This window comes from Martes martes (genome assembly GCF_963455335.1).
Source record: "Martes martes genome assembly, chromosome: 11".
NCBI lineage: Eukaryota > Metazoa > Chordata > Mammalia > Carnivora > Mustelidae > Martes > Martes martes.
In genome coordinates, this window is record NC_137899.1 from 75884720 (window position 1) to 75905165 (window position 20446).

At 43.7% G+C, this 20446-nt stretch overlaps 1 protein-coding gene across 7 annotated transcripts in view; it reads left to right on the top strand.

The window, feature by feature from the left end:
- Positions 1 to 17514, top strand: part of ST7 (suppression of tumorigenicity 7) — a 240130-nt gene extending 222616 nt beyond the window's left edge. For 4 of the 7 annotated variants that reach the window (XM_080818523.1, XM_080818526.1, XM_080818524.1 and 1 more), the window contains 3 exons: positions 5904 to 5996; positions 8693 to 8832; positions 17167 to 17514. In XM_080818523.1, coding sequence (XP_080674649.1) covers positions 5904 to 5996; positions 8693 to 8832; positions 17167 to 17262 — 329 coding nt within the window. In that variant the 3' untranslated portion in view covers positions 17263 to 17514. Of the gene's footprint in view, positions 1 to 5903; positions 5997 to 8692; positions 8833 to 9674; positions 10730 to 17166 lie in introns of those variants that run through there. The other 3 variants (XM_080818525.1, XM_080818521.1, XM_080818522.1) reach the window with 2 other exon arrangements.
- The last annotated feature ends 2932 nt before the right edge of the window (positions 17515 to 20446 follow it).

A 20446-nucleotide genomic window follows, 5' to 3' on the forward strand; every position in this document is an offset into this window, starting at 1 on the left:
CAAAAAACATTTTTCTGTCAAAAGTGCTGGTTTAGGAGTGGGGATACAGATATATTTTTCTTTGCTTTTTAATGAGTTTATGATGTTGGAGCGTTAGTCATCTTGTGGAATTAAGTGAGTTTCCCACCAATCAGGCTGAAATAATTCACATTTTTGATAAAACCCCAAAGTCCAGCTGATGCATGGCAGAGATTGTTTGGGTTTGAAACATATGGTGGTTAAAAAAAAACCGAGTCCTCAACCACAAATACATCAGCATTTCAAAGGTTTCTAAAATGTTTGATTCATCACTGTCCCAGCCTCTGAAATTGCACAATATGTTCCTCAAAGTCAAGATAATCAAGAAAGGGGAAAAGTTTTAACTTACAAGATTTAAAAATACATTCCTTAGTTCGTTATACAGCTGCCACCTTATCTGAATTACACTTATTTTAAACACTGTAGGTTCTGGTTATCCTCACACACACACACACAAACACGCACATTACTGCAAGTATGAGTTGAATATACAAAACCTATATAAATGAGCAATCTCATTTGTACTGGGTCTATTTACAACAGTGTTGCGCCTGTGGGACTCTATTTTAAATGGCACATCTTCTGTTTTACCTATCTTAAATACTGATGTGGCCTCCTCTCCCTTCTACCTCGATCTTTTCAAGGCTCGTTTTGGTTGTATTTATTTTATAAAGCAGGGTAGTCTGCTGACCGCAGCTGTGAACTTCAAGGTTTAATTTTCTAGTTCTATATATCAGAAGACAAGTATGCCATGGGGTAAATCACTTAGCCTTTCTTTGTTTCCATTTTTTTCCACCTGACCAAGTAAGACTCTTTATTTTCCTTTTGGAGATTTTTTCCCCAAAGAATTCACTAAATAATGTATAAGATTTGAAGGTGGTGTTTTTTGGGGAGGACTAAGAGAGAGTATTTCCTTTGAGAGGAGAAAACGGCCCATTGTTGGAGCATAGGATGAAATTCCGATTCTAATTTATTCTCTTTGAACCTGATGGTAAATGTTCCTTGCTGTAAGATGTAGTCCTTCAGGCATTTCCACTAACCAGACCTTTTCTCCAAAGGGCTGCACCTTTTGCACTGCTAAAGAGAGATTTCCCCCACCCCTCATCCCATAGTTTCAGTGCTAAATGTTTTAATTTGGAAAAGGGCAATGGTCTGCTAAATCTCCCGGTCAAAGCTAACTTACACTAAAAGCCAGTCTCCAGGTCTTGTGCAGCGAGCGCCTCCCCACCTTCTGCCTGGTGGAGCCAGCTTGTTCCTTCCCTTCGTTCTGCCGTGGTGACTCACCATAATTTGGATCCACTTGAGTTTTTAAAAGGGAAACTCTGTCTCTTCCTGATTGTGTATTAATTCACATATTCCTTTATTCAGTGAACACATATTGAGTCCCACCTTTGCACCAAGCATTATGTTGGAGATACAGGATGAATAGGATTCTGAAATGCTTTGAGAGAAATGTTAATGTGTATGTACATGCACACGTCTGTTCATGTGTGCTCACCTATGTGTATTTTAACACATGCATCTATGTAATATGTAGTGTGCATACAAGCAATACTGTCATGGAAGTAGGAACAGAGTGTTAGAGGGTCGAGGCTTGTCAACAAGTTAGTGAATCTGCTGTAAAACTCTAGAATTTCTCTTCAGAATTGGAATGGTACATGAATGAGCCAAAGGGAAGTGATTTTTCCCAAGACCACAGAACAAATAGTGAAAGAGTGCGGATCAGTACCTTGGGCTTTTGATTTGAGAATTTTGTATTATTGTGTGCAAATGCCTCATGAAGATCAAATAGCCTTTATGGCCAGTTACCTACTTTAGAGTCAAGGGTGAAATTGTAAAATTTGTATTTTAATGATAATTTTCTGTTCTATTGTTTGCACCTCTAGTTATTTATAAATAAGCAGCATTTTTACTTATGAGCAAGAATATGACCTGATCGAGAGAGTTGGAACTACGGGTTTAGTAGAAAGGGAATATAGAGAGAAAACTGACTTTTATTGAGCCATCAGTCCCCATGTTTAGACACCTTTGCCACACATGGTCCCTTTAAGGTTCTCAGGGTCTATAGTATTCTCATTTTTAAGACAAAGAGACTGGACAAAGACTAATGACCCATCCAGTCATCTAGTTTTCAGCTGCTCAAGTTCAGGTCGTTGTTAGCTGTCGCCTCCACGGCTCCTCTGTTAGATACACACAGCACAGAAGCGCTACCTCAGGGAGATCATTCACACAGATTTTCAGGATTCTTGGACCTTCTGTTTCCTGCCATAGGCCATGAGCTCCCATCAATGCAGGGACAATGTGTCGCTCACTCTTCTGTCCCCGGTGCCTGAGGAAGGCGCTCGCAGTTTGATGATGTGGCACTGGGATTCAAATGCACTTCTTGCTGTTACAAGTAATCTGTCTATACACAGTTCCCTGGGATCCTCTTTGAAAAGGCAACATAGACAAAATATCAGATATTATCTTCTATCCTTGCTATTAGTGGGTAGGCTGAGAGGTCATTAGAAATCACTGGGAAAATTGGGAATTGGTTTATTCCTGTATCCGTCCTTCTGTCCCTGCTTTCATTCTCTTGACTTTTTCTCCACTGTTAGTTTAGGATCTCTAGGGAGCCCAGCACTGAGAGGTGTGGAGCCTAGAAAACTGTCTGGTTAGGGAGAGAGGATGGCAGTGTAATGCCTCAGGCTTTACTGCGGGGCCTCATGTGGTCATTAACTGACTCCTGGTTTCATTTTGCCCCTTCCTCACCAGCACAACAGAAGTCAAGGTAAGGGAGGTGATGGCACCCAGAGAAAAAGGCAGAAACACTGCTTGTGTCCCATGCATTCACATGGAGCAGCCCAGCTTTTTTGTTTTGTTTTTAACCAAATGCATTGTATATTTTTAATTCCTCTGAAATGTATGTTTTTCCAGACTAAGATTTTTAGGAGATCTGTAGTCATTCTTGAAATAGATAAAATTCATAAAATAGATGCCCTTTTTTCTTTTTTTTTTTTTTTTTTTTTTTTTTTAAAGATTTTTTTTTTTATTTATTTATTTGACAGGCAGAGATCACAAGTAGGCAGAGAGGTGGGCAGAGAGAGAGAGAGAGAGGAAGGGAAGCAGTCTCCCTGCCGAGCAGAGAGCCCGATGTGGGGCTCGATCCCAGGACCCTGGGATCATGACCCGAGCCGAAGGCAGAGGCTTTAACCCACTGAGCCACCCAGGCGCCCCAGATGCCCTTTTTTCCATTCTCATTTGCACTGTCAAATCAGTGGGTTCCTACTTGCACTTGCAAAATTTCTGGACATTCAGCTAAAGCTGTGAGGTTCTTGTGGAGCAGTTACATGTCTTTTCAGTGACAGGGATCAGGAGGTGGGAGGTGAAGCTGGCAAGACTTCTGCAGTGCCTCTTCCTGCTCTCTCCAGCCCTCCACTGCTTATCTCCCACTCCCTGGTCCCTGCACAGCAGGGTGGGTAAAGGATAGAATTGCAAACAGAAATTGTATTTGCTTTTGTTTAGTGAAGCCAAAAAGCTTAATCTTATTTTATGAACTCAATGTAAATGACAACTGACACGAGAAAGAGATTTTAAGAGCATCGTAAGCATCTCTACAGTGGTGGAGGTTGCCTTGGGGGGCCAGGGAGGAGGACGGTGCAGGAAGACCTGTGTGTGTGTGTGTGTGTGTGTGTGTTTAAGTTGTGTATAATCACTGTCCCCACCCTCTCCAAAAAGACCAGAACTGATTAGAAGAGAAAGACTAACTTTGTACATGGAATTCTGTATGCGTGCCAAATACTGCTGCAAAAAAGATTTGGCATCTGAGTGAAAAGACACCAACCAAGCATTTGATTTCTATGGTTGAACACTCTCAAGATCTTGCTCTCCTATATTTCACTTAAAAAATTGCTCCCCGAAGTGCAAACTGACTTCAATTTTGAATAAAATGTAGCATTCAAATTTATAGCCACTTTGAAAACTGAGGGTTTATCTAGATCATGTGAACCTGAAAAGATTCTTAATTACAGCAGCCCTGTTGCACATAGAGAATCTGGGTTACAAAAAAAAAAAAAAGGAATACACACACACACACACACACACACACACAACAAAACTTCCACGTGGGTTTTTCCACATTTTTGGGATGCTTTCATAGCAGCCTTCGTTTATGGGAAATGGTATTAAAATCCTGCCATATTGTAGTTTAAATTTAAACACACTGCTTCCCAGAAGAGACTTTAGTGTATCCTATAAAGGCACTAAAAGGGGTTTTGTTGGGGGGGAGGTTGTTATGTAATTTCTTCCCCCTTGTCTTGCAAACCTCTCCAGAGATACTGGTTCCTTCAGTGATCTTTGTGCGTTAACAACCTGTGCTGAGAACACCCTTTGCTCTTGTTGTAGCAGCAGGCAAAAATCATCTTTGTTTGCATGAAAGAAAAGTCTGATTGAACTAGGGTGATCCTTTCATTTTAAGAAGAGTTAAAGTCTGGGGTGTTTTTAATGTTTTAATCTCTGTTTAAGAGGTTTCTGTTACAAGAGGAAAATTGATAACATTTTTACCTCAGCAAACTGCCAGCAAACTGGCTCTGCTGTAATCCCGCGTTTATAGTGATTTATATTCTCCATGGCAATGTGCTGTAACCTCAGAGTGATACCACTGTGGTGTGGATTGACTGCATTCCAAATGCTGGAATCACATACATAATGTTTTTACTTTTAAATAATATTCAGACACCAGAATAAATACCATATGTGCACTGATGCTGGTTACAATGGAACCTTGTCATTTCTTGTGAGGGAGAACATTCTTTGTTTCTGATTCCTGTTTGAAATAAGTATGCAGAAGATAAATGTGTACATTGACGGCATTTTGAGAAGGCGCGGGTGATTACCCAGCTGAGGACGTAGCTCTGATTCCTTGAAATACAGCATTTAAGACTGAAGAAATTGTTGTGTGCCCCCCACCCACCCTTCTTTGACACACGGCAAGGCAAGGATTGTTACCTGACTTTTCCAGTGTACGGTGCGGTTTTTCTATTTTCTATCTACAGCATGCTGTAGTTACAGGACGTCTGTCGAAGGAAAATTACTCTGAACACTGCGTTCAGAGCAACAGTGAGACTAACATGCTCCTCACATCGTAATGGGGAGTAACACGCGTGATAACGCAGAGGGATGGATTGATTAGAAAACCGTAATTCAGTGTGACACCTAACATTGTTTGAAGCCACAAAAGCGGAATTTAGTTGGTCTGACATCATCAACACACAGATAATCAACTTCTCTGGATCCATTTCTTCTCCCACGTGATATTGAAGATTGAAAAGTTTCACATAAAGTTTAGAAATACCTCCCGAGTCATGCATTTTTAGATTTTGTTTTGTTTTGTTTTTGTCCATCTTGGTTGGAATTCTCATCCACCTAGACATATTTTTTTAAATAGACATGGTAGAATGCCTTTCATATTTATACATCTGTAACAGGCTTCAACAAGTCAGTCCACATTTGCTTCTTGGGGAAGCATTTCAATCCAGGTTTGTGTTGTTAGCATCAGTTGAGCTATATTGAGTTAGTGCTTGTGACATTGTAATAATACTTCATGGATGAGGAAATCCTGGGCATTGAACCGATGGCTTCCCTATTCCTCTGCACCCCCTCCCCACCCAGTTTTGTGAGGTTTGCCCAGAATATATAGTGTGAGATTAATGCATGAGTCATACATCATAATGTGTCTCCGACAGTTTATCTGGCACATAACTCACAGTTTGGGTAAGTCTCGCATCCTTGCTGGGCTTCACTTGTAGAAGTGTTTACCATTATAAAAATTCTCTAAAGCCCCTTTTTGAAATTGAGACATTATAAGACAAATATTGACCCTCTAACATATTGTCTCTCATTTTCAGCTTTTCGGATGATCCCTTATCCCTTGGAAAAAGGGCATCTATTTTATCCGTACCCAATCTGTACAGAAACAGCAGACCGAGAGCTGCTTCCGTGTAAGTCTCACTTCTGTATCCCTCTCTTCATGTCTGAACTTGGGGATGGGGAGAGGTGGGAATGATAGATGTTTGTAGCATTCTTTGTCTTTTACGACTCTTCTCCCAAAGCCTGCCCTTATTTGATAGCAAGTGCACATTAAAGTGAGTTATGCGAGTGGGTGTGCCATCCTGCTGCTCCAGGTCTCTGCAGAGTCATCAAAGGGAAAGACCCCTGAGCCCTGACATTTACATGCGGAGGCATCATGCGCTGGTTGGCCCGAGCACAGCAACCACTAGTTTGGGGTGGATGTTTGTGGACTGCTCCATTGTGCAGGGTTCCGGCTGAGTGGTGCAGCCAGTCCGATGCAGTATGCACAGACTGGAGTGTGAAGCGGGGGGCGCTGCCTTCAGAGGGGGCTGCAGATGAGTCATAGATGGGAGGGCAGCAGCAGGACGCTGACTTCATTGCCAGAGGCAGAGCTGTGGGGCCGGGCAGGCATGATCTCCGTGGTGATGCAGTGCTCTGGGCCACAGGAATTCCCTGTGAGCGTCTCATGGTTGCACGTCGTGAGCCAGTGTGGCACGTGCAGAGCACACGTGTGGCCTCGGCACTGTATGCAGCAGCTAGAGGGGGGCCCTGCCTTCAAGAACCTTCCGAACTAGCAGTCTGATGGCCCATGCCGCGTGTGGAAAGTATGATTCAGTTTACTATAATACAACATTGTTTTGATAAGTCCTGCTGAATAGATTTATCAAACCATACTGTGTGCAGGGATCTTGTCCATGCTCCTCATGTGGCCCCTACTTAGGACATATTTTTCTCCCTCAGATAATAAGCTCCAAATTTTGGCTGCTCTCTCTTCCTTGTCCCCTCTCCTGCCGCCTCCTCCCTTTGACAGGCCCCCTTAAATCCTCTCTCCTAGCCCCAGGGAATAGGGTAAGTCTGGAGCCCTGGGTGCAGTGTTACTGAGCCCATCCAAATCTCCTGCGAGGTGGGTCTGGGCGCAGCAGGAATTACTGTCTCAGACTGAAGCAGCAGGAGGGGTCCCCCTTTTCTCTTCACTAGCCTGAGTCTATTTCCTATTTGTTACCTAGGGATCTGGGAGAGCTCAGTGATGTGTTGTTCCTTGCCCGAGTTTTATTGTGAAAAAGGGTCTGGTGCCTCACACTACATTAGATTTGATTTCAGAAATTCCTGGTATGGACCCACACTTTACCTTTGGACTCCCCCTTCAGGGAGATCCTTGTTAAACTTTCTGTTTCTGGTAAGAAAGACCGTTTTCTGAAAAGCACTGTTTTAAGATGTTTTAATTGAGTCCCATTAAGTTTCCATGGGGATAGATTCACTATTAGAACAAGATTACAGCTCTCAAAAGAAACTATAGGAATAATCTCTGTAAACCTGAAATTGAAAATTATGACTCTCATTTACTTAATTGAATGCAGTGGTCCAAAATCTGATCTTCCCTCACAATCTTTCGGGGGTTGGGCATTGACAGCCAGGATGGTGTGGATACAAAGAGGGCCCCCTGTTTGCAATGCATTCCACATTTTGTACAGTCAGAGTCCCCTTGTTGGACATTAGGGCCCAAGTGTGCTTTTACCCTTCCTTTGAATCCCAGCAGGTAGCCGCTGGGATTCAAGTGTGCAAGCTTATCTCTGCTTGGTCCCTCCCGGCTCCCTCCCCGCTCTGTCTCAGGCCCAGTGGATTTTTGTTTAGGGCTGTAAGTAATGGGAGCTGAACAGTCGAGGAAAGGCCTTTAGAGCTTGGATTTCCTGAAGAAAATGGAGTACTTGGATCCTTTCGGTTCGAGAGGGAGCACTGCTCCCAGGCAGTTTCACAGCCCGTGCGGCCCCTGGGCCTGGTTTCTCTGCACAGGCCAGCCCCAGCTCCCCCGGTAAGCACCCCACTGCCCGGGGGGCTCTAGCCGTCCAGTGAGCAGGAAGCAGGGAGTCCTCTCTCTGGGCATTGGTTCCACCTGCTTTTTGTTTTCCCCAAACCCAACACTGGAAACGTTAAAGTTATAAAAGGTGCTCTAAAGGGCATCAGTTATTTACTTTTTGGTGATGGTGGAAGTATATTTATCATCAGGAGTCTCCTACAGTGGTGTCAGGTGGCCCCCACAGCCTTGATCTCCAGCCTTTGCAGATTGACTTGGCCAGCGTTTGAGGTCCTTGCTGAATGTCTGTCAGGGTGGCTCCTTCCACCAACATACTCAGAGTGGGCCAGGAAAAAATACAAGATAAACTATTGTGGCCTCATTATAATGATTAAAAAATTACAGGAAGGTCAAAATCTAGAGAATTTTTTCCCCCAGTATATTTAATTCTGGATTTATCGGGTTTTGTCCAATGAACATGTATTTTATAATGAGAATAAGGTTTTTGTTTTATTTGTGTTTCCTTTTGAGAAAGCAGGACTATGTATTAGGCAGAGATGGTATTCCTTTCCCCCCACAAATGTGTGACGTCCTCAGATGGGCCCTGTCATGCCTCCCACATGGAGCACTAAAGCTCCACCGGGGACTCTGGAGGAGCCGCGAGGCACGCCAGAGGCCGGCCCAGAGGGTGGCGCTGGTTCTTTCAGGTGCCTCCGCCTTGGCGTTTCTGAGAGGCTTTAGCCACAGCTCCGAAGAGTCCATCCCACAGACAGAAATGCCCTGAGAAGGCGTTTCACTCGGGCACTCATACTTCCCTCTGGATCCTCTCCACAGCTTTCCATGAAGTCTCAGTTTACCCGAAGAAGGAACTTCCCTTCTTCATTCTCTTCACTGCCGGACTGTGTTCCTTCACAGCCATGCTGGCCCTCCTGACACATCAGTTCCCGGAGCTTATGGGGGTCTTCGCCAAAGCTGTGAGTATTTGCCAAGAGGGAGCCTGAGGCCAGGGGTAAGGGAAGCCAAGGGAAACAGCGTGAGAGGAACGAAGCAGCGTCCTGTAGGAAAGGATATGCCTGTATTGATCATTTGCTCACTGTTTAACTTTCATTTTCGTTGGTGGAATCAGAAAGTTGAAGGCCAATGAAAAAGTGTAGGTTTTTTGTTAATGCATGCCTTGCCTCATTTTCATACACACATACCATACACAAAAATCCCAGAATTCAAAAAAGCATGACGTCTAAAAAGATTAAATTTAATAATTAAGGGAATCCTAGCAAATGAAAAATGTGTGGGAAGTTCTTCTGTTTTCTGTAAGTTGAATAACATTATTTCTAATTTTTAGATATTGTGGGTCTCTCCTTTAATAAAGGTGAGATTTACATTTTCAAATATTTAAATAAAAAGTATTTTAATGGCTTCAAACTTTGGCTTGTTTGGGGAATGAACTAAGAGTGTGTGAAGGGCTTTTAGTTAAGAATTATATTAAGAACTTATATGAAGCAGTATACAGACCTGACATTTAGAATATGGAAATCCAGAGAGAGCCTTTAAGGAGGGTGGAGGAGAGGAGCTTTGATAAGAAAAACTGTCTGCATTGACAAGTGACAAGTAGAACCAGTTTCCTTGTTGAAAACCCACCGTTTTACCTGCACGTGCAATTAGACTAACTACTGATTTTGCCACAGATGAGTTTCAGATAGAAGGAACAAGGAAGAGAGTGTTATTTGTTTCCATGGAACTCCATTCTGATTTCAAGGCGAGTGGAGTCAGAAAGGATGATTTCTAACTTGGCTGGGTTGATTTAATCCCTTTCCAGATGATTGACATTTTCTGCTCGGCAGAGCTCAGGGACTGGAATTGCCAGAGTATTTTCATGCGTGTTGAAGATGAACTGGAAATCCCACCGGCACCTCAATCTCAACATTTCCAAAACTGAACTCATCACCCTCCTTCCCCCACCACCAAAACCACCTCTCCTGTATTCCTGACCTCCGCCCATGGCACTGCCATCCATCCAGTTACTCAAGCCAGAAACGGAGCAGACCTCCCGAGCTCCTCTCCCTCACTCCCCACATCCCACCTGTCTCGGCCTCCACAGTGTGTCGGGTCTAACCTCCTAAGCCACTGGGCATTCAGTAAACGTAATTCACCTCTTCTTCCGGTCTTTCTCTCCCCATAGCTCCTCTCTCTTAGTTTAGGTCTTATTTTTTCTTGCTTGGACTCCTCTGCAAGAGTCTTAACTGGTCTCCTGGCTTCCAGGTTCATCCCTTGCCAGGCTTTTTCTCATACTGACATAAGAATGATCCTCCCAAATTGCAAGTCTGAGCATGGCACTTCCCTGCTTGAATTTCTCCAGAGGTTTCCCACTGATTTCAGGATAAAGCCTCAGCTCTTTAGCATGGTATGCAAGGTCCTTTATGATCTAGCCTTGCTTGCCTCGTCAGCTTCATCTCTCCCAACTCTTGTACAGACTCTGCTTTTATTCCATAGTGAATTACTCACCACTCCCAGATGCACAGGCTCTTGTATAGCCCAGTGCCTTTGCACATGCTGTTTGCTCTGCATGGAATGCCCTTCCCCATCACCACCCCAGCTTGTCCACTCTACTAACTTCTCTTTATTCTTTTATACTCAGCTTTCTTTCTGAGTTTCTCCTAAGCTGAATTAGAGGTCTCTCCTCTTTGATCCCACAGTATTCCATGAATACCTATATTATCACATTTATTGTACTAAAATTGTTGAAAACTTGTCTGTCCCCCTTTTAGAATGTGAGCTCCTTGAGAGCAGGGCTGTGTCTTCCTCATCTCTGTATCCCCAAAGCTTTGCACAGTGCTTTGCACATAGTAGGTTTTCAATAAATGATTATTAAATAAATAAATGGTAGTGGTTTCTACAGAAAAAATCAGTGTAAAAATCAGATACAGTTTAGCATTTCTCCTCTTCTTTTGTAATTATAATCATGGACTCTTAGAGTTGAAAGGGACCTTAAACAAATTGCCTTCAACAGTAATGTGATGGAGGTCATCTAGACTCTTCTTGAATACTCTCAGTGATGGGGAACTCACCTACTTAACATCAAAGCCTACTTCATTGTTGGATCACTTAGAAGTCTTCTTTACACAATAAAATCTGCCTCCCTCCAATATGCACCTGTTGTTCCTGTTCTGTCCTCCAACACTATACTCAATAAGTCTCTTTCTTCTTGCAAATTCCTATGACAGCTAGTATATTCACAGCTGCCTCTAACCTCTAACTGACTAATGGTAGAACATCTCAAATTTCCTTAAGTCTTCTGTATATACCATGATTTTTAAACCCAGGATCCCCCATGTTGGATGCTCCGTAGTTTATGGACCTCTACTATTCATTATTATACCCCCAAGCCAACCTCTGAGTAAAAATAGTTGCCAAAATTCTGAGTAGATTAGAGTTTAACTTAGTAAAACATAAAACAGGAATATATTTACAACATCAGACAATTCTTCCTTTCAATGTTCCTCTCAAACATTTTTAAAAGCATTTTTTGGTCCAAATATGTCATTTTCCCAGTACTCTTCATTAAACAAGCAAATAGCACTTTGTGGGAGTTTTGGATGAGAACAGACCCTTACTGTACATAAAATTCATTTGGCCCCACCCCCAGAAATTCAGAATCTTGAGTGTTAGCACCCAGAAGTCTGTGTTTCTTTCTTTCTTTCTTTCTTTTTTTAAAAGATTTTATTTATTTATTTGACAGACAGAGATCACAGGTAGGCAGAGTTGCAGGCAGAGAGAGAGAGAGAAGGAGGCTCCCCACTGAGCAGAGAGCCCGATGCCGATGCCGGCTTGATCCCAGGACTCTGGGATCATGACCTGAGCTGAAGGCAGAGGCTTTAATCCAATGAGCCACCCAGGTGCCCCAGAAGTCGGTGTTTCTATCAAGGATTCCAGCAAGTTCTGAGGCTGGGGGTTGAGGGCTGGCTTTGCTGCTGAGAACACTGGTCTGGAGCAGGCTGAGCATTTGAGCAGCCACTTGCCAGGATGTGCTCCGCTGCCGGAGCTGCTGACGTGATCGTGATCGCTTTCCAGCCATCAGAGGTTCCCCCTGGCTGTACCATGCAAGCCTCTAGGGGGCTTCTGAGTGACTTGTGGCTGCCTGCCTTCCCCCTGGGGGGCTGCTGACTTCAGCAGCCTGGCGTGCCGCCTGGACTTCTGAGTGTTTAGGCAATTCGGGGCTGCCGAAGCCGAGACCACCACCTGGAACGGAAGGATGAATTGCCCGATTGGGTCTTCTCTAGAAAAGGCTCCACTGCCTCCAGAATTTCGGAGAGATGTGTTCATTATGGATCACTTAATGTTTCCAAAGCTTTGGTTCTGAGTCTAGATCAACTGATTGAACAAGATACCGATCTTTCTTAGGGCTCCTCACAGCTTATGCTCTGCCAGGGTGTGGTTGTTTGGTCAGCCACTCATCATTTCCAAATAGAGTAGAGATAAATTGGCTTTCAAACCTCTGTCTGGAAGATCACATCCATCCTGCCTTTCCTGAAGGTGTAGCAGTTTTCGAAATGTCTCAAGAGCCTTCGTGGGGAGGGAAGATGGATGGCCTGAAGGAGACAGGCCCCATCCCTCTCCTGCCCACCCTGTCCCCAGAGTCTTCCCCAAGTTTTCACCCCGTCACTGCGGCAGGCCTTCCGAGAAGCCCCTGCAGGTCATCACCGCCACCCCACAGGCTGCCCGAAGCCATCTGCAGCGTGTGAAAATGACTTTCTCAGGCCTCTCGGAGATAATGGCCCTGGGATAATGACATGTCAGAGATGCGGAGAGATTGCACGGCCACCCCCCCCCCCCCCACAGGCAGCTGGGGAACTCTCCAGTGTACTTATATGTTGATAATGCAGCCTTAAGGAAGCCCACAGCCAACCGGGAGCCATTGGGAAGTAGTAAAATGAGCAGCTTCAACTGGCTTTCCCCCCACTAATCTAATCTACCTCAATGGCTTAAGACTAACTCTTCCTAGAATGTTTGGTTACCAAGATAAGGTTGCTCATATAAAGAAGTTATCATTCCAAACCCAGCCCCTCACAGAATGTGGGAAGGTCAGCATTCTGACCCCGTCCGCTTTGAAGGGCTCTGTCTTTCCTCCTCTGATCTCTCTCCTTCACGGGGACTGAGCCCCCTGACTTCTGACTCTCGTCTTCACTTATAGGCCTTGACCTCTTTGAAGTCTGATATTGATTACAGTGAAATGTCAATTGTCTGATTGCAATAAGGCACCTGGAACTTATTCAGATAAGCAGAGGCATTTTGAATGTTAATGAAGCATGTTGGGAGCCATGACCTTCTTCTAAATAATGGTGTTTCAGGAGAAGGAGGACCAGGCGATTGAAGTGTCACTCTCTCTATTTTATTAGTCTAGTTGCCTTTTCTCACCCTAAGACACTGATTGAATCACGGTGCATCTTGGACCGTGTGTCTCTGCCCTCTGGACAGAAGTTATGGACATTGAGATAGATGAGTGGTTCCTGGGCTGCCTGGGGCTGCTCACTCAGGCTTCACTTTTCAGGCAATAAATTTCCCAAGTCTGTAAATGAAACTGCTGTTTCTCTGTGCATTGGTTGAGTCTCTGGCCAAAAAGTATTGACTGATTTTTAAACATGCAAAAAAGTATAAATGAACATCCTAAGCAAGGCGTGTTCCACCAAACTTTTTTTTTTTTTAATCCCTCCTGGTGAAAGCCACTAACCTTTATCTGGTTACTGAATGAGAGGGCTTATCAGCTTCAGATGCCTCATGGCATTGTCTGCTTCTTCCCCGTGGGTGAGGGATGAGGAAGAAGGTGCAGGGAGAGGCGCCCAGGAGGAAGGTAGCTGACTAATAAAAGGCACACATCTCAGTTCGGGTGCTATGACAGAATTAGGACCTTTAGGGAAAGTTTCTGAGGATTCTTTTCTCAATGCTCCCAAGAACAGAACACTCTAGATGTGAGGGCGAACCGTACATCGTCGCATGTACTGGAGGTATCAGGACTTCCTTCTCTTGTGGAACCTTACTGAGAAGGGCATGAAGTCCAAGGAGGCAGGGCCCACTGTGACTTGTGGGGCCGTATGGGATGAGGGACGACTGCAGACATCAAACAGGGCTGGAGACTCCCCTCTTGATTTTCAGAGGCCTTGCTTTTGTTATTTTTATGCAAGTCAGGTCAGTGCCCCAAACAAGCAAAAAGGCCTTATTTTGAGCCAACTTTGTAATGACCTCTCTGTTCATTCTGCTTCTCAAGCTGAGGCTCCCTGATGTCCCCATGTGTAGTGAGTGAAACTGCCCAGAATACAGACTCAGAGCAATGCCTTTCCTCTAAGTGCAGTGGATCAGGCTAATACTTCAGGAGTTCCTTACCCACTCTTTCACAACTTTAGTGGTGCCAAAGCTGTTTCAGGTCAAGTCTTTAGGATATAATAACTTCACCAGCAATACCACCTTGTTCAATGAACCCCATCTGTCAACCCCTGTCTGAATCTCTGATATATCCAGAATACCATAGCACTGAGCTCCTCTTGATAGAACTAGTATTATAGGCAAATGCTGTGTTTTATGGAGCCTTGGTGGTCTCTGAATTACAAACAAACAAAATCTCAGAACTAGGATTTTTTAAAATTATTTTTATGTTTTTACTTTTTACAGTCTTTATTTATTTACTTGACAGAGAGAGAGACAGCGAGAGAGGGAACATAAGCGGGGAGAGTGGGAGAGGGAGAACCAGGCTTCCCACTGAGCAGGGAGTCTGATGCAGGGCTGAATCCCAGGACCTGGGATCATGACCTGAGCCGAAGGCAGACGTTTAACAACTGAGCCACCCAGGTGCCCCTCATAACTAGGATTTTAATAAACAAGTAAACAATCTTCTCATAACTAGGATTCTATAAACTCTCTCATAGGCAGCTTGGGCAGTAGTTATTCATTCCTGGGTGACAGGGTGAGCATCCCATGTGGTTCTGTGCACTTAACAAAAGACAATTTCAGAAAGTTTCCAGAAATTGCCACATATCTAACACCCACTTGATGAAAGAGCCATCCATTTGCTCAAGTACTAACATGGCTGCCTATTTCCTAATTCCAAACCCAACTTGGCCTTCAGGGTCCTCCCCATAGTGCCTCTGGTCACTTTCAAACTATTAACTGTTCTAGCTAAGCTGAATTATTTACTGCCCTCAGATCATACCAGTACTTTCCCATTTCGGTTCCAGCTGTGAGCCTGGAGGGCTCACCTGCTCATATTTCTTTCCTTACCATCCTTAACCCATCTGTATGTTTTGATACCCCAACCATCCATTGTGGTCTATTTTGCTTGCCTCATCTTAAGTTTTTCTTTATCCTTTCAACAGAATGGATTTTCTCTGTTTTCTGAACCCTCCTGGTGCTTTTCTTGGCCTTCTATTTTCCATTCTATGATGGTCTATCTGGTATCATTATTTTGCTGTGTGGAAGGTCTTTTTTTTTTTTTTTTTAAGATTTTATTTATTTATTTAACACATAGAAAGAGAGAGAGAGAGAGAGAGACAGATCACAAGTAGGCAGAGAGAGAGGAGGAAGCAGGCTCCCTGCCGAGCAAAGAGCCAGACGTGGGGCTCGATCCCAGGACCCTGAGATCATGACCTGAGCCGAAGGCAGAGGCTTAACCCACTGAGCCACCCAGGCACCCTGTGTGGAAGGTCTTAGTGGTCACCTCTCCCTTCCCCTTGACCCTGGGCTTTGAGCTTCCTGAGAGTGGGAGTTTTGTTCTAGACTCCTTTAGATCTCATCCAACACTGAGGTGCCTTACAGAGTAAATATATTTAATTGGTGTAAAAGACACAACATGCTTTGTAAAGATTCCAAATCTTATACTATCTTGAGTTTCCTTGACTCTAATGTCACACTTAATGGTCCAGCTATAATGTGTCACAGACCTTACAATTAGTATTCTACTGTTTTTTTTTTTTTAAGATTTTTATTTATTTGACAGACAGAGCAAGCACTTGCATGCACGAGCAGGCAGAGGGGCAGAGGGAGACGGGAGCCCAATAATGTGGGGCTCAATCCCATGACCCTGGGATCATGACCTGAGCTGGAGGCAGATGCTCAACCGATTGAGCCACTCAGGCGCCCCAGTATTCTACTGGTCCTTAAAAACAACAAGGAAGGAAAGAGTCTGAGAAACCTGCCTACCATACCCCTTAAATATCTGAAATCCATAGAACATATGGAGGAACCTGTTTTAACTTTATTAAATGCCCTACTACTTTGACCTCAGAACCATGTTTCCCCCTCTGCATATATATTTACATACTACACTATACTTCTCTGGGAAATCCTTGGTGGTGTAGACAGTGTTTTGCTGAGGACAAGGGATTAGGACAAGAGACTCCACAATGGAAGAACTGGGTATTGAACCCTAGCAAGATAATACTTTGGTTCTGAACAGAGAGCAAGGAAACCACCCAAACACCCCTCTCTCCTGTGGAGCTCTGTTAGGGGACCTCTCCTGCCAGATGCTGGATGGTTTGTGGAATGAAGCTAATTCTTCACAAGAACATCATCAGAACAAATTTGAGATTATGTTAAATGAGTCTCAGGCAAGGTACTTGGCTTTCTTAAAAGGCACAGTTAATGAGCATTTTTCTCTACATGAAAAGCAGAAAGGAGTTTAGAAACCAAATGAAAGAGGTCCCAAAGATCTCCTCAGAGCAGCCCTTCTTCAACAAGGAGTCGTTCATGGACTGGCAAGTTTGCTGTCCTCCCCCAGGCTCCCATGATGCACTCCACTAAACAGGTAGTTCAGAAATGAGCATGGATGACAGAGGTGTTTGGGACACGATAGGATCCCAAAGCAATTCACAACCATATAATGAACTTGATTTTTTAAAATTGACATTTCCCCTTTAAGTGGGTTCTATACCCAGCTAGGCAGGCAGGTGGTCTGAAGTGTCACAGTCTACTTGTCTACTTCTGTCTACTTGTCACCCAACTGTCAGTCCCTCTTGATGGCACTAGTCATCTGCATGCACAGCCAGCAGATCCTGAAGACCGATCTGAAGACCTGGGAATGGTGGACCAGCCATCAGGAGTGAAGAGGGCAGTCCGCAGACACTTCTCCCCCGACCTCTCACAGCAGGGGCGGGTGATGGGGCTGGAATGTAGGCGCGATCATCAACCTGTGTTTCTTATAACATAAACATAAAATTATAGCCTTTGAGACTTTCATAATGCCAAGACTTGTAGGTTGGAGAGGTTCATTTTACAGTCCTGAATGAGATCTCTCCTGATTTGGTGCCTTTCTGGTTTCTTTACAGTTCCTGAGCACTTTGTTTGCCCCTTTAAACTTTGTCATGGAGAAAGTGGAAAGCATCCTCCCATCCAGCCTGTGGCACCAGCTGACACGGATCTAGGGAAGCCCACCCGTCCTTCCACTCACCTCATCCAGTGGGCTGCCACCATCTCTTCGTGCCAACTCCTCGTGGACCGCAAGAAAGCATGACTTTGAAAAAGGGAAGCCATTCCGAGATTTTAAATTGTTCACGGACTGTCTGTTCCATATTAAAAGCTGTTTTTGTTGTACAAAATTCATTGATGTTAAGTTCTATTATATTTTGCCTTCAGAAAAGAAAAAAAATCAAAAATAAACTTTTGTGTATTGCAGCAACCAGTGTGTCTTCTTATGTCTTCCAGCCTTAAAAGTGTTGGTGTCCCAAATAAACCTATGAGTTTACATTTAACTTACTAAGGACCCAGCTCTTCTGATTGCCCCACAATGGTTTTCTTTGCTGATGGAAATCATCTCAGCGAGGCCTTAGAACCCGTACAGTTGGTGGTTTGGAAAATGGAATGTCTTTGGCTCAAAAGTGCCATCTTTTTCAGCCCCCTAGGCCAAAGGCACAGAAGCAGCTTCCACGAAGAATGACAGAAGGCATGAATGAAAAAAAGTATGTATGTGCCGTGACAAGTTGTTCCAGTTCAGAGACTCTACTCATTGAATAGTTTGGTTTTGCTTTATGAAAACTTGTGAGAAGAAAACTTTTGATGAGAACCTACAGACACAACAGTCTTTTGTAGAACCTGACCACTTCTCAACATTGCCATTTTTAAAATGTTCTCTAATAGGGATACTTTTAAAAAAGTCATTATTGTATCCTTGTTGCTTAAATGTCAGTGTTCTTTAAGTATTTTTGTGATCTGAACTAAAAATGGTCATTTGTCCTTACCACCTTTGAAAGTCTACGATTCACACCTGCCGACCATCTGGCTTTACTTAAGCAAAAGAAGAAAAATAAATAACGTTGAATCCTCTATCTGAAGTGAAAAGTACCTCTATTTAAAATCTCAATTCAGTGCTTAAAAAGGGACTCCTTTACAGTTTGTTTTCCATTTTATTTAGAATCCTGAAACTTTTCCCATGAGCGTTAAGATAGGCAGCGTTGTGGGGAAGCACCAGCACCACATCTCCTTCCCAGCGGGACTTCCTGCCGGCGCCCGTCCTTCATCCAAGAGCAAAGTAAGTGGGCAGGGAATGTTTAGGTGCACAAGGGCTTCTTATTCTTTTGGCAAGCTTTTCTTTTCTTTTCTTTAAAGATTGTATTTATTTATTCAGAGAGAAAGAGGGAGGCAAAGGCAGAGGGAGAAGTAGGGAGTCCAATACAGGACTTGATCCCAGGACCCTGAGATCATGACAGGATCCAAAGGCAGATGCTTAACCCACTGAGCCACCCAGATGCTTGGTAAGTGTTTCTTTCCACTGTGTTTGTGCAAAGCCCTGATGGGGAGATGCAGCTGGCTCCTGCTCTGAGGAAATTATCTTGGAAGAGGTTCCACACCAGTAGTGCTACTCTTGGGAGCAGGGACTGTGTCTGCTTTGTTTGCCTCTTTGCTTCTTCCCCCAACAGAAATCTTGACCTGAAGTGAATGTTCAAATGATCTGTTGAACAAATGATGTGATTCATGATGGGTACAAATAAAACTTGGTTCACAGTTAGAGGAAAGGGGTTGGTTCCAGCAGAGAAGGACCAAGGAAGGCTTAGAATTGTAAATTTGTGGGGCGCCTGGGTGGCTCAGTGGGTTAAGCCTCTGCCTTCGGCTCAGATCACGATCTCAGGGTCCTGGGATCAAGCGCCGCATCAGGCTCTCTGCTCAGCAGGGAGCCTGCTTCCTCCTCTCTCTCTCTCTCTCTCCCTACTTGTGATCTCTGTCTGTCAAATAAATAAATAAAATCTTTAAAAAAAAAAAAAGAATTGTGAATTTGTGCTGGAAGAAAATATAGTAATTATCTAAAACAATTATTTGATTTAACAGGTGGGAAAATCAAAGTCCAAAGAGATTTCTATCTGAGTTGGGACTCTAGACTTCACTAAGCTTTAAGTGAAAGTTTCCAGAGCCTGTAGGCTATTCCAAGTGGAAATGGCCTTGTGTGAATTGTTATTAGAAACCCCAGTTGCAGGAAGTTCAGCAAAGAAATGTAACACAGGGGTTTAGAAGCACCTCGTGAATTTAATAATTAGGACTTTGAAGCAGTTTCTTGGAAAGAGGAGGCAAAAGTTAGACTTTGAGGGGGGAAAGGGAGTGACTGGGAAAGGCAAAGGGGAAAAAATGGGGACAAAATGAAGACACAGGGATAATAGAGACTGCTGAAGCAAATGAGTCCATCCATGGTCCATGAGAGGAGCTAATCATGTGAGGAGGAAGGAGGCTTCTCTAACCTTCCGCCAGCTTAAGAGACATTTCCCCTTATAACCCAGAGTCACTCTTCAGACAGGCTGTGACCCCAACTGCTCCCTTTCCTCCACGTCTCTGTTCAACTACTCTGCTCAACTCTTGAGGGCAACCATGACTCATTCTTGCCATTCTGGTCTCTTGGGCCTGAATACCAGGGAGGTTGCTGTCTTTTTCGCTCCTGCCTGGTTTTGCTGCCTCCAAGGACAGGCATTCAGACCTTGTTAAGGGTTTCATGCAAACTTATGGAGAGGCAGAGCCAGAGCAGCCAATATGGCAGAACAGTTTTTAAGATAATCATTTTTACATGATTCTTACACTTTTTGCTCAAGGTCCATGGTTCCTGTCTTCTTGTTGAGATGTCAGCTGGAATCCAAGTTGCATTCCTGTCTTCTTTTATTTCTATGTGAGGGGACAACAACATCCATTCTGATGGGCTTTCCTCTATGAGGATCCTTCCTCCCAGCAGAACAATAAGTGTCCCTTAGCCTCAACTTATATGTGCTTATTGGGATACAATTGCAAGCCCTCTAAATTAAATACTAGCAAATTGAATCTAGGAATGTATGTAGGAAATAATACAATATGGGACCAAATGGGAATGATCTGTAGGGTTTTTTTTTTTTTTAACTTCTTTTATCAGTACTTAGTATCAAAGTTATTTTGCCTTTATAAAAAGAACGGGAGCTTTCCATATTTTTATATGGCCCGGAATAATTAAACATTGACATTACTTGCTTTTCAAGAATTAGAGAAAACTCAGACATGAAACATGTGGTTTTAGTGCTTTGTTAATGGTAGATCATAGATTACATTATCTGCAGTGGTGATTGTGCAAATATTCTACTTTTTATGTTTAGTTGATATTTT